Source organism: Prionailurus viverrinus, chromosome C2 (genome assembly GCF_022837055.1).
Source record: "Prionailurus viverrinus isolate Anna chromosome C2, UM_Priviv_1.0, whole genome shotgun sequence".
Lineage (NCBI taxonomy): Eukaryota > Metazoa > Chordata > Mammalia > Carnivora > Felidae > Prionailurus > Prionailurus viverrinus.
The window spans coordinates 25,367,636-25,381,273 of record NC_062569.1 but is presented as its reverse complement, the minus strand read 5'-3'; the positions used below and the strand labels follow the sequence as shown (position 1 = coordinate 25,381,273).

At 44.4% G+C, this 13,638-nt stretch overlaps 2 protein-coding genes and 1 long non-coding RNA gene across 5 annotated transcripts in view; 2 read left to right on the top strand and 1 right to left on the bottom strand.

Annotated features, from left to right (window-relative positions):
* Positions 1-2,280: 2,280 nt before the first annotated feature.
* On the top strand, positions 2,281-5,161 carry LOC125174642 (uncharacterized). Its single transcript, XR_007155487.1, has 3 exons — positions 2,281-2,507; positions 4,083-4,165; positions 5,027-5,161. It is a non-coding gene; the product is annotated as an uncharacterized LOC125174642 (long non-coding RNA).
* A 403-nt stretch (positions 5,162-5,564) lies between these two features.
* Positions 5,565-12,997, bottom strand: DPH3 (diphthamide biosynthesis 3). Its single transcript, XM_047875574.1, has 3 exons — positions 12,750-12,997; positions 12,142-12,216; positions 5,565-8,004 (listed from the first exon to the last, which is right to left on the bottom strand). The coding sequence occupies exons 1-3, from the start codon at positions 12,855-12,857 to the stop codon at positions 7,939-7,941; spliced, it is 249 nt and encodes an 82-aa protein (XP_047731530.1). The 5' UTR covers positions 12,858-12,997; the 3' UTR covers positions 5,565-7,938.
* Positions 12,998-13,022: 25 nt separating this feature from the next.
* Positions 13,023-13,638, top strand: part of OXNAD1 (oxidoreductase NAD binding domain containing 1) — a 41,206-nt gene continuing 40,590 nt past the window's right edge. For 2 of the 3 annotated variants that reach the window (XM_047875569.1, XM_047875568.1), the window contains exon 1: positions 13,023-13,556. The gene's annotated coding sequence lies outside the window, so the exon portion shown is untranslated. The remainder of the gene's footprint in view (positions 13,557-13,638) is intronic. The other variant, XM_047875573.1, reaches the window with a different exon arrangement.

The following is a 13,638-nucleotide window of genomic DNA, read 5'->3' as shown; positions in this document are numbered from 1 at the left end:
GTTGCTGACACGGCTTGGGCTGTCAACATTCCTGTCCAGTGGGGCTCTGGCTCCCCCAACAGGGCCTGGCCCCTGTCAGCTTCCCCCTCCTTCTCTTCCTCTGTCCCCTCTCCCAGCCCAGAGCACAGCACTCATCGCCAGGTTGCTCCTTCAGGCAAATCAGGACAACTTCATCAGAGAATAGAAATCAGGACAGGACAACTTCATCAGAGAATAGAAATAATCGTTCACCTGCTTAAAAGTCATATCAGAACACAGCTGAGAGAGACCTTCAGAATTCTTTCTTCACACCCACCCTGTTTCACAGTTAAGACAAGGCCTGGAGAGGTGACCAGTAACGTCCGTGGCCTCTTTGCCTAGGGCCCTGACCCACTGAGCTCACAGATGGGGCAGAACGCGTGTGTAAGCAAGAAAACAGGAGCCATCTGGCCATGGTCAGGCATTCCTCTTGCCTGGTTATGACCATGCAGTGATTCCATTAAAAGTGATGGTGTGGCACAAGAACAGACATTCAGATCAATGGAATAGAATAGAGAACCCAGAAATGAACCCACAAACGTATGGCCAACTAATCTTTGACAAAGCAGGAAAGAATATCCAATGGAATAAAGACAGTCTCTTTAGCAAGTGGTGCTGGGAAAACTGGACAGCGACATGCAGAAGAATGAACCTGGACCCCTTTCTTACACCATACACAAAAATAAACTCAAAATGGATGAAAGACCTCAATGTAAGACAGGAATCCATCACAATCCTCGAGGAGAAAGCAGGCAAAAACCTCTTTGATCTTGGCCGCAGCAACTTCTTACTCAACACGTCTCCAGAGGCAAGGGAAACAAAAGCAAAAATGAACTACTGGGACCTCATCAAAATAAAAAGCTTCTGCACAGCTAAGGAAACAGTCAGCAAAACTAAAGGCAACCAACAGAATGGGAGAAGATATTTGCAAATGACATAACAGATAAAGGGTTAGTATCCAAAATCTACAAAGAACTTATCAAACTCAACACCCAAAAACCAAATAATCCAGTGAAGAAATGGGCAAAAGACATGAATAGACACTTCTTCAAAGAAGACATCGAGATGGCCAACCGACACATGAAAAAATGCTCCACATCACTCATTATCAGGGAAATACAAATCAAAATCTCAATGAGATGCCACCTCACACCTGTCAGAATGGCTAACATTAACAACTCAGGCAACAACAGATGTTGGCAAACATGCGGAGAAAGAGATCTCTTTTGCATTGTTGGAGGGAATATAAGCAGGTGCAGCCACTCTGGAAAACAGTATGGAGGTTCCTCAAAAAACTAAAAATAGAACTACCCTACAACCCAGCAATTGCACTACTAGGCATTTACCCACGGGATACAGGTGTGCTCTTTCGAAGGGACACATGCACTCCCATGTTTATAGCAGCACTATCAACAATAGCCAAAGTATGGAAAGAGCCCAAATGTCCATTGATGGATGAATGGATAAAGAAGATGTGGTATATATATACAATGGAGTACTGGCAATCAAAAAGAATGAAATCTTGCCATTTGCAACTACATGCATGGAACTGGAGGCTTTATGCTAAGTGAAATTAGTCAGTCAGAGAAAGACAAAAATCATATGACTTCACTCATATGAGGACTTTAAGAGACAAAACAGATGAACATAAGGGAAGGGAAACAAAAATAATATAAAAACAGGGAGGGGACAAAATAGAAGAGACTCATAAATATGGAGAACAAACCTGAGGGTTATGGGAGGGGTGGTGGGAGGGGGGATGGGCTAAATGGGTAAGGGGCATTAAGGAATCTACTCTTGAAATCATTGCTTCACTATATGCTAACTAATTTGGATGTAAATTTTAAAAAATAAAAAATAAAGTTAAAAAAAAAGTGATGGTGAATAAGGGTTAAGTTTGGCAAAGAACCAAGTTTCTAATCCTTAACTATCAATGCATGCCTTTGGGTCACTTAGAGGAGCAAAACATTTCCATCCTGTTCTTAAAGAGTCTCCATAATATAATTCTATTTCTTTAATCGCCCTTTGAAGAGATGAGGCCCAATTCTCATAAACAAAAATACCTTGGAGCATATTTACTGATTGAATAAGAGTACTTATCCATTTGGGGGCTAACTACTAACAATCCTAACACTTTTATAAGCAGAAAGTCCTGCTTCAATTCTAACTTCACTGATTTTTTTTCCCCCTCAGCATGGTGTGTCGAGTGCTTAGCCATGCCAGATGGACAAGTCATGAGTAGGCCACATTTGGCTGGAAACATATAAGCTGTATCTGGTGGACTGTGTCAAAGGTCTAAAGTTCAAGGTTTCAGATATGGCACCACAGTCACCTGAGACTTGAAGCAAGAGCCGCTCACCTGATTTGAAACAGTTTGGATAACAAACCATTGGGTACTGCTGAAATGTATCAGGGAATTAGTTGTCATAAAAACATTCAAAATGAACATCCCAAAGTGCCAGCAAGCAGGAAACAGACATGTCAGTAAGGTGGGTAGTGAAGGTTCCCATGAGTATTACATCTCACTTTTAATGACATCATATGAGCCTATGTTCCATTTCTCTCTATAATTAGGGCTAATAATTCAATATCTTCAAGTGGATATTTATGGCAGACTTTGGAAATATTAATCTGTTATTACTAGAGTTACATTGGTCTGAATTTGAATATGGAAAACACAGCCAAAGACTCGCTCATCTCAAAACACAAAAAATTAGCAAAAAATTAGTCCCATGGGCTTGCTGTCTGATGTCTGTCTGGCCAGCAACATGAGAGTGGCTGACTTATTTTAATGTTTCAAACTGCTTCCATTTTATCACTTGGAAAATTTTTCAATTATTCCAACACGGCCACAGAAGAGAGAACATGAGATTTGGAGTCAAAAGTATTGGATTGAAATGCCAAGCCTGACACTTAGATTACTTTCCAAAAATAGCCACCCCTTCCCTACCCACCACCTCCATGGGAGAATTGTATTTCCCTGCACCTTGACTTTGGGCTTGGCCATGTGACTTGGTTTTGGCCAATGGAAAACTGGCAGACATGGCTCTTGCACTGCTGTCCTGGCAAGTCCCCGGGTCTGAGGAAGAAGGGTGGCATGGGACCAGAACCAGCTGCAGCCTGCTGTTTACAGTCACCAGCCAACTCCTGCTGATCCCTAGACACAAGAGAGAACAAACGACTACTGTTTTAAGTTTTGGGTGGTTTGTAGCACAATACTCGACACATTAACAAAAACTTGGTTCCAGTTAACATTGGGATAATGGTATCAACATCACATGTAATCCAAATGACATCGTGCTGCTATCATTCTACCTGCTTAAGAACAAATGAAGTGCCCCACTCTCACCTTGGCTTCCCAACATTGCATGTGGTGCCAATTTGGTTAAACTGGGACTATATAACTACATTTCCAGAATACCCTCCCCTGTGTGGTCCTAAGTTAGCATTGGCCACCAGAGAAAGATTGGAAGTAATATTCCAAATTCTGTCACTTGGGACTGCCGACTGGGACCCAGTGCCCTCTGGGGTGACCCTGGATGGCCTGTGCTGCCTTCACAGATAGTGCCCATTAACAGTTTGTTTTCCCCCCATTCTCCACTCTCAATCTTGGCATTCATCTTTGTCCAAAGGTTCAACATTTGACCCTATCCAAGAACTCAGTTCCCCTCTAAGAATGAAATCTGCCCCCCAAATCTTTGCTTAGTGACTGGACCCTGCTACCATGATCAGGTCTCAGATGGGAATTACTTGCCTCGGTCCCAAGTGTTGACCCACTGAATAGCACCTGTGGCTCTGTGCCACTTATTGGGATGCCTCATCCCTTACTAGACATTTACCTCTATTTGGGAGCCACCTTTTACTGAACCCCTTCCCTTGTCAAATGCCCCTCATTTGACTTCCTTAGATACACCTCCCCCATGTAAGCATTTTGTGAGCTAGGGGATAGTATTTTTAACTGTGATTCCCTATTCATTTGTCCTTTGTTTCAAGCCCTTAACAAGGAATAATTTGTAAAATGGTTTCCCAGTCAAATATGTAATCATGGGCAATTTGCTTTGTAGGAAGCAGGGAGTGGCAGGCATCCTCCAATGGAGTTAGAGAAATCCTAATTGCTCACACCTGCAGAGGCTGTCACTTTTGTAAGGTATGTAATTAGCAGCCAGAGTGTGTGCTAGAAACGATGGGATTGTCTGTTTGAACAAGGGACGCAGGCCAGAGACTGCCCAGTTTGGCGCTCTCCAACTCTGTTCATTAGCCCAGCCTGGGCTCTTAGGTCACTTGCTAAGGCTGATTTCATGCCTGAATACAAGGTGTGGGGTCAACCGAGTCCACACGCCTTTCTCCACAAAGCAGGTGTGACCACTTAAAAAAATTGGACCCTCTGTACTTTGCGATTATGAATTTCCTGTTTTTCTAGTCCAGTGGTTCTCAGCTTTGGTTGCACATTAGAATCACCAGGGAGATGCTTTAAGAATCTTGGTGTCCAAGCTGCACCCAGGTCAATTAAATCAGCTTCTCTAAGGCATCCGTGTATAGCTCCTCAGATAATTCCAATGTGCTGCCAAGTTTGAACACTGGTTCTAGATCAGTGGTTCTCAAATGTTAGCTGCATCAGAATCACTCGGAGAGCTTGTTAACACTCGCCCCCAGATTCAGTAAGTGCGGGGGAAGGGTGTCCAATAATTTGCACTTCTCATATTTATTCTAAGAATGCTATCAATGCTCAAAACAATGTTGAATTCCTTTTGGAATCAGAATGGTTAACCTTTATTTTGCACATATGATAGGTATTGTACTAAATGTTTTAGTCATTAGTTCGTTTAATTATTTTCACAAGGACTGTTTCATCCTTACCCTTCAAGTCTCAGAAGAAGTGCCCCACCTGCGATGCCTTGTGTCTGCCCTTTATCGATACAACTACTGAAGCTGTCACATCACAGTTTGTTTCCTCCTGGGCCGTAACCACAGTCTGTAATCTTACTTCCCCTCTTCCACTCGCCTGCAGGCTCCATGATGGTAGAGACCCTACCGAGTGCCTAACATGTGGCAGGCGCTCCACACACACTTTCGGAATGAATGAATCCACAGATCAACCACAGGAAAGAGGTAGTGTTATGGTCTGCATTTCACACACCAGGACATAGAGATACAGAAACATTCAGTAGCTTGTCCAAGATTATAGTGGACGAACTGAGGTTCAAACTGTGTCTTGACCAGAGCTGGGCTCTCAAACAACTGCAAGAGTTGATCATCAGCCTTAAAATAAAATATCAACCTTCAACTGTCTTTGCCTGACTGCCAGTTGATTCACAGCTATTTTTTCCCCCAGGAAAAATTAAAATCCACAACCAAAACCCATGTGGCCAAACTAAAAAAACAGTGACAATTTCTTTCCCATTTAAAAACTCTACCGTCCATACGAGAAACTTACTTAAAATTTCCCGAAGCAGGTGAAGGCTTCTTTCTACCTCATAGAAAATGGTATCAAAACCTTTTAATACAAAATGTTGGCGGTTAGGGGAAGAAAGCTACATGAAAACAAATGGATTTGAATTATGACTTTATTTAGTATCCTGATAATAAATTAATATGCACAGCAATCAAAAGCATTGGGCGCTTTCCCTAAAGTGGTTCTGGAGGTGTACACTAATATGCAGAATCCTTTAAATAGTCGACTTTATTTTCAAACTCTGAAGTGTGGTAACATTAAGTCACTAAAGAAGCATGGGGTCTCCTTCTCTAATAGTTCATGATTTAGTTCTGAGTTTATAGAGGTTTCAATGACCATTTCAGCTCCCGCAAGCGATGAAGGCTTAAGTTCTAGTACTGACAGTTTAGAAATCACCTGATCTGGTCTCCTAATTGTAGAAGTGACAAATCCACTGCAAAGACTACAAAGCTAGTAAGAGACAGCCTGGATTACAAATCAGTTCTCAGAAGTGGTCTGAAAGGTCTGGTAAAGTACACAAGGCACATAGCATCACAAAGAACTCTAGTCATACCCCAAAGGCCCTTGTGTTACTTTCTGCTTAACATAGGATTAAACCTTGCTCTTTTGCAGTTAACAAATTCTGGAAACAGAATCACTCCCATCACTGCAGATTATCATTGATCACCGACTGCCAGTGCACTTTTTCTCTCCTGGGATGTTTGGACTTGGGGACTTTTATTCCTTCTATGTTCACAGTAGACCTACATCAGGGGTGCCTGTTCCTGTCTGAAATTCATCATCAGCTGAAGGAGTTAATATTGGGATTTACAAAACCATCAAATCCAAGCATGAGACAGTTCATTTCTCTTTAGAGTTAATTCCCAGCAGTCAGCATATAACATGCTCTCATCTAAGCTGCCATTGGCTCAAATTCACTGGCGGATTCTTCTGGGGCATCAGTGTGTCCCTGAACAGCAGTGAGACTTCTCATTCCGTGAATATGTTATATAATACCATATAATGTACTATGCACTTCTGGCATACAATGTTTGGTGATTTAACGTAACAGCTGCACATAACCGTGCTTTTGCAAGGTGTTTTTTTGCGGGTTTTGTTTTTGTTTTGTTTTTTAAAAAGGCCACTTAGTTGTTTTAATTTAAACCCTTGGCGAGTGTGTGAAGCACACGTATCAACCAGTGACAGACTGGTCATGTTCTGGCAAGCTATTTTTTTCCAATTGCAGGAAACGTTCCCATCCAAAACAACCTGCCGGACATCAGTGAATTTTTAAATTTTATAAACACATAGGAAAATTGTGCATATAAAAGAAAATCTTGAATTTTCGTGTAAGCGATTCTGATTTCTGGCTACTACACTGTAGCAAAGGAAGTCTGATAGCCTGTCTTTATAAATTCTTTTTACACTTCTAAGAATGCACGTCTGGTTCAGGTACAGCTTATAACCACTTGTTAGATGCATCCCCAGGGACGTATTTATTTAGAGTCGGCATCTCATCTTCAAGTTCATCCTCGGCAAACCAAGAGTTGCTGTAGACGCTTTACCTTTTAGGGGCAGTGAGTCGATTTTGAGGTAACGCTGAAAGCACTGTTGCCAGCTGCAAGGCCTTGATACGAACCCCTGTCTCGAAAGCAATTTCATTAGCCTGATCTAAAAACAGACAAACAAGACCCAGATACGCAGTTATTACCTGCTCTGACCTGGCAAAACCATTCAAGCGTTTAATTTATAAGTTGGCAAGTTTTCCTCCTCTCGTTCTGCTACCGATTTCATTCCTTCGGCTGCTTTTCTTTTTGTCTTGTCCCAATGTTCGAGGAACATGCGGAAGTTTGATAAGGAAACGCCAGATTCTTTGACCATTTCACTTTTTGACTTTTTCTAACTTTTTGCTCTGGAAAAAGGGTGAGCTCAGTATATTTTCTCTCTAATTCCACGAGCAGAACTCCATGTAGGAAGTATAACGGAAGTGGCATGCTAAACAGAACATGAACGTTCTAATGAATGCAAGACTGAGCAGTGGGAACTGAAAGTGCATGTGGACAAAGCAGCTAATTTGAGTTTAGAACAGCAAAGCTGATGTCCGATTTGAAAGAAAGGGCTCATTTTAATCATCTTAATAACTAAACCAAAAATATAATCCCCCCTTTTATTAAGGAATCCTAATGACTTTGAGGTAGATGATGCTGTGATCGGATAAGGAAGAAAACAGGTGTGAGACACAAAATTCACATGGAAAATTAACAACACATCCAATTCAAAGTTCTAAGCACAAAATCCAGGCATGTCGTGTCGTGCACTTGCTTCTTTAATTGGAGATGAACTTGGCAGCCAAAGGCAAGGATCCACACTCTAATGGAAGAGCCAACTACAGAATGGTTGTCCTCAGGAAGAAGCCAGTAACTTTGCATTTGATTTTTCCAGCCTGGCTCATTCCCAAATGTTCAGCATTTGGATTCCTAAAGTCTTCTTCAGCATTTAACTAATTCTTTGTGAGTGGAAGGGGCTGGGACTGTTTCTCCACACATAAACTGATCCTAAGACAGAACAAGTAATTACATTAATCATCGAGTGTGTCACAAATGCATCAATATTAGACTTTCGTTTTGTTGCAGAATCAATCCAGCTGTTCGTTTTTATTTTGATTTGTTTTAAAGTTTATTTATTTATTTTTTAGTAATTTCCACACCTAACGTGGGGCTTGGACTCACAACCTCAAGATCAAGAGTTACATGCTCTTTCGACTTGAGTCAGTGAGGCACCCCACAGCTGTTAGTTTTTCATTGCTGTATCACTTCATCCTTGTTCAGAGTCAGTGTCGGCACCAAAATTATCATCTTAAAGGTGCTTCAGTTTTTAGTCCTGAACTCACACTTAATTCAAAGCAGCCTATCTTAGAAACAAGCATGCCCACCCCCTTCACCACAGAGCATCCACTTGTCAGAAATCACATTTGTAAACACATGTCACACCTTTTAAGTTTCTGTATTAATTACTACACTATAACTTCCCAAATTCAATATGTGGTCATTCAAATGCCTATCCTCTTCAAGGTAATTACTTTTTTTTTTAAGTCTATTTATTTATTAAAAAATTTTTTTTCAATGTTTATTTATTTTTGAGAGACAGGGACAGAGCGCGAGCAGGGAATGGGCAGAAAGAGGGAGATACAGAATCCAAAGCAGGCTCCAGGCTCTCAGCCATCAGCACAGAGCCCAACGCGGGGCTCGAACCCATGGACGGTGAGATCATGACCTGAGCTGAAGTCAGACACTTAACAGACTGAGCCACCCAGGTGTCACTTTTTAAGTCTATTTATTAATTTTTGAGAGAGAGAGAGAGAGAGAGAGAGAGAGAGAGGGAGGGAGCGCACACACAAGTGGGGGAGGGGCAAAGAGAGAGGGAGACACAGAATCCGAAACAGGCTCCAGGCTCTGAGCTTTCAGCACATAGCCCGCCGCAGGGCTCAAACCCAGGAACCGTGAGATCATAACCTGAGTGGAACTCAAACGCACAACCGACTGAGCCACCCAGGCGCCCCAAGGTAATTACTTCTTCCAGCTAAAAGAGATTGCTCTTTATGCATTTCCCCACACAGATAATCTGCAGTGTCAGCTATGTTGTAAATGCATTTCAATCTCTGATTAGTTATCCTGGCTTATGTCAGCTACGAAAAACCTCTGCCTTCCAGGTTACCCCTCATCTCCTGTAGTCTGATCCCCAGCAGGGTTAGCCTGTATCATGTCATCGCTCTCTCACTCCTGCCCAGCACCTAGCACCTCCTCTCCGACCCCAGCTTGCTGTTTGAAATTTATGGTCTGTGACCAGCACATTGCTCCATATTCTCAACCCCTTCTTTAAAACATAACCACGTCTTCCTGCTCTAATACAGTGGTTCTCAAGAGGTGGTAGGAAGGGCGTGCTGATTTTGTCTCCAGGGGGCATCTGGCAATATTTGGGAGACATTCGGGGGACGTGCTTCTGGCATCAAATGAGCAGAGGCCAGGGATGCTACTAAACACCCTACAGCTCTGTACAACGGTTATTCAGCTCCAAATGACCCTAATGCTGGGTTCGAGAACAGGCCATCCCCTAAGGGCACCGTTTCCCCTATAGCCTCTCAAGTGGTGGTGCTGTGTTCCCTCAGAGCGCCGGTACCACAGAAACTGGAGGAGGGACTGGTTGCTCTTTCTGCCACTGCTCTCCTTCCCTCTCTACAACCCACCAACTTTGACTCTTAAGTCACACGATGTATCATCGCTGCTCCTCTCTGTTTTCTGGACCTACTTCAAAGTCCACAGTCAATTATCACAATCCCTCTTCCCTCACTCCCTCCTACCTACTTGACAAAACCACAACCATGGTTAAATCTAACTTCCTGTGTCTACATTCACCCATGTAGCTGAATGTCTACCACCCTAAACCCTCTCCTGATCCTCTATCACCACCAGTTACTGCCCCATGTCTCTGCTCCCCTTTGCAGCAAATCGTTGAAAGAAAAGTCTACTCTTGCTGCTTCCTATTCTTCTCATTCTCTCCAAGAAGTTTTCCACCAATCGGGCTCTGTCTCCATTACTCCATCAACACTGCTCTCACCACCGTCACAAATGGCCTCCCTGTTAAAGCCAATCGTTGACTGTCAGTTCACTCTCAGTGGCATCTGACAAGGGTGTTCCCTTCCTCCACCTTTTCTCATCTGGCTTCCAGGATATGAGACCGGTAGTTTTCTTCCTCCTTCTTCAGGCAGCTCTGCTGTTTCCTTGCTTCACGTCCTGACCTTTTAACGTTGGGAGGGGTCCGAGCGGAGTCCTTTCTTTTGTCCATCTCTATCTATATTCACAGCCATGGTCATCTCATCCAGTCTCAAGGCTCTAAATGCTATCTGTGTGCTGGTAACTCCCAAATTTACAGCACCAGCTGATCTCTCTCTCTCTCTCTTTGAACTCCAGACTTGCACATCAAATTGCATTTTCATTTGCTCTCCACTTGGATCAAAAGTAGACCTCCTAAACTTAGTACCTCCAGCTCCGGTCCCTATACCTGCAGACACCTCCCCGTCAGTTGGCGGTAAATCCTACCTTCTAGTTACGAAGGCCAAAAATGTGGAAATCATCTTTGATTCCTCTCATATCCTATACCCAATCAGTAAAAAAAGAATCGTTATCCTTTAAAGTGTATCCAGAATCCAGCCACCTCTCACGATCTCCTCTGCCACAGCCTGGTCCGAGCCATCCATTTTCTCCTCTTGGTTCGTCTACCAGCCTCCTAACTGTTACCCTTGCTATATCCTAACGCCTATCCTTGCTGCCTCCCAGTCTACTCTGAACACAACAGCCAGAATCACTCTATTTTCACTTAAGGTGTATCATAGCGCTCCTTTGTCTGAGAATCTTCCATTGGTCCCCTGTGTCATTCACAGCAAAAGCAAAAGTCCTTAAAGTAGCCCATAAACACCTTTGTGATCGCCCCACTCCACTAATTTCATCTTGGGCTACTCTCTCACCCTCATCTACTCTGCTCTGGTCACACTTGCTGTTCCTCAATAAAAACAGACCTGTTCCTGCCTTAGGGCCTGTCCACTGAAAGCTCCCTTTGCTGGACTGCTGTTATCCCCCAGGGCTCAATCCCTCACCTCTTTCAAACTTTGCTCAATAAGGCCTCTCTCAGGAAGGTCTGCCCTGACCACCCTATTTAAAATTGCAACCTCCTCTCATACAAGCACTCCTCCTCTCCCTTACTCTGTTCTCTTTTTGTTCCAGAACACATTTTAATACAGGAATAAATCTGTAAGCTTCCAAATTATAGCCTGCTTCTCTCATGAGACTAAGTGCCTTGTTCTCACCTTCCCTATACTCATTTTAGAGTTTATTCTTAAGAATGTTAAGCTGTTATATGTCAATTATATCTCCCTCCCACCACCACCACCAAAAAAAAAAAAAAAAAAAAGGAAAAAGGAAACAATGTCAAGCTTCTTACTTAAGACTCCATTCCAAGTACAGATCAAAGTTGGGGTAGGGGTGGGCAATAAGAACATTTCTTTTCTTTTTTTTTTTTTAATTTTTTAATGTTTATTTATTTTTGAGAAAGAGAGAGAGAGAGACAGAGAGCAAGCAGGGGAGGAGCAGAGAGAGAGAGGGAGACACAGAATCTGAAGCAGACTCCAGTCTCTGAGCTGTCAGCACAGAGCTCCACGCGGGGCTCCAGCTCACGAACCATGAGATCATGACCTGAGCCGAAGATGGACGCTTAACCAACTGAGCTACCCAGGCACCCCAGAACATTTGTTTTCTATTGTCAATATCCTTGAGTGAAAAACAGTAAGACAAAGACCAAAATGAAACTGTAAAATTGCACCTATGACATGATAATGCAGAGTTTTATACGTATAAGCCAGGGAAGAAACACTATACAATTGTTCCCTCCAAAATAAGTCTAGGAGGTCTCAACAATTTTAATTACTTAGTAAATAAAGGAGGAATACAGGTTGTCAATCTTTATGATTATTTTTCTATTTAATGTGTAATCAATAATTTTCATTAGCTACGCAGTTTTCTTTATTGCCTTTTCCAAAGCTAAAATGAGTAACCTGCACTTACATGTCACAGACTGCTCTAGGTCCTTGCCTTCCAACCACTTCCCCCCACCCCCGCACCTTTTAAAATTCGACGACTTACCTTGTCATAAATTACTTTTATAATGAGAGAGCAGCTAGGACACGTTGCCACGTCTTCCCCATTCTCCAAATCTTCCTATAACAAAATCAAACACCGTACGGTATTGTCTTCCCTTTGCGATCTCCTCCTCCCAAACTCTTCCCACCCTTACGGTCAAGCTCCTTTGTGGCTCGTCTCCCGACAAGGTATGTGAGGGCCAAAAAGGCCTGCCGAGAGAGATATCAACTCTATTTCTCCCGCGAAGCGCTACTTGAAAATACCCGGGAAGGTTGGCCAAGATTCAGTCGCCTCCAAACCCCTGGGAAGACTAAAAAAAACCGCGTCCCTTCCTCCCAAAAGAACTGGGATCCTAAATGGAGGAGGATGGCAAGATAGCAGCTGCCCGCCATCTGACCTTTCCCACCTCCACCTTCCAGCCCTCCGCCTGACTAAAGGCCAGAACGATGTGCCACGGTCAAATCAGGGTATCAACTTTACGGCGACTCAGAGACAGGGCAAAAAGGGCGTGGAAAATTGTGAGCTGCAAGGTGACGGGACCGCGGAAAGAACGTAGCAAGAGCGAAAACGCGCCTGCTCCGACGAGTCGCCGGGAGGGGCCCTGAAGTTACCTTGGTAATGCAGAAGTTATCCCCACACGGGCAGGGGTAGAAATACGTCTCCGAGTCTTCATCATATTGGAAGTCCTCGATCTCCACCTCGTCGTGAAACACGGCCATTGTCACTGGGGTCGGCAGATGCCTGTCGTCCCCGCCAGCCGACACTGCCCCGGGACGGTCTAATTTCTCCCGCGCGGGCCCCAGCCGGGTGTTTTCAGCGGGCACCGGTTCAGGAACTATCGCTTCCGGCGCATACACAAAGACGCAACGCCGGCTTTCGAGGCCAAATGGGTGACCCAGTTGCGGTCACCATGGAGATGGCTGAGCTAGGGGGCGGAGACCCTGGATGAGGGCGCCAGCTGCTAGGTGGTGTGCTCACCGCGCCGGCTGTCGGAGGCACCGACCAATAAAATGTGGGGATCGCTTGCGCCGCTCTGACGCGTCGTCTGGGACACCGGAAGTTGTCTCGCGCGGGTCGTGGAGCTCTGGCAGGTCTTCGAGCGAAGTCCCCGCGGCGCCGGAGGCGCAGAGGCCCTTTACTGCGGCTGCCGTCCTAGCTCAAGTCCGCCGGGTTTAGAGAGGCCTGGGCCTTAGTCTGCGGAATCGGTGGCATCCCCCCGGCCTTCAACGCCCTTGGGGAGAGGAGGGCGCTCCTCTGCTAGGTCTCAGGCGGCGGCAGGAGCAGCTCTGCCTCCTGGACCTCCCTTCCTGCCTCTCCGGTGACGGACGAAAAGTCCACTTGGAATTTTGATTCACCGAGTGACCTTGAGCTCAGGGCGACGCCTACTTTGTAGTTCCTGGCTGCGCTCGGCCATTCAGGTACATCCCCGCCTCTCTCCCTTATTCCAGATTATCTTCAAATGCCCTAAATTGTGTTGAGAGGACCACGGCCGGGAAGGCA

Excerpts from the sequence above, each read along its gene's own strand:
- DPH3 (XM_047875574.1), bottom strand. The coding sequence starts at position 12,857 with ATGGCCGTGTTTCACGACGAGGTGGAGATCGAGGACTTCCAATATGAT. Across the intron at positions 12,217-12,749 it reads ATAACTTCTGCATTACCAAG|GAAGATTTGGAGAATGGGGA; the intron begins GTAACTTCAGGG and ends ATTTTGTTATAG. Across the intron at positions 8,005-12,141 it reads TAAAAGTAATTTATGACAAG|GATCAGTTTATGTGTGGAGA; the intron begins GTAAGTCGTCGA and ends GTTCTGTCTTAG.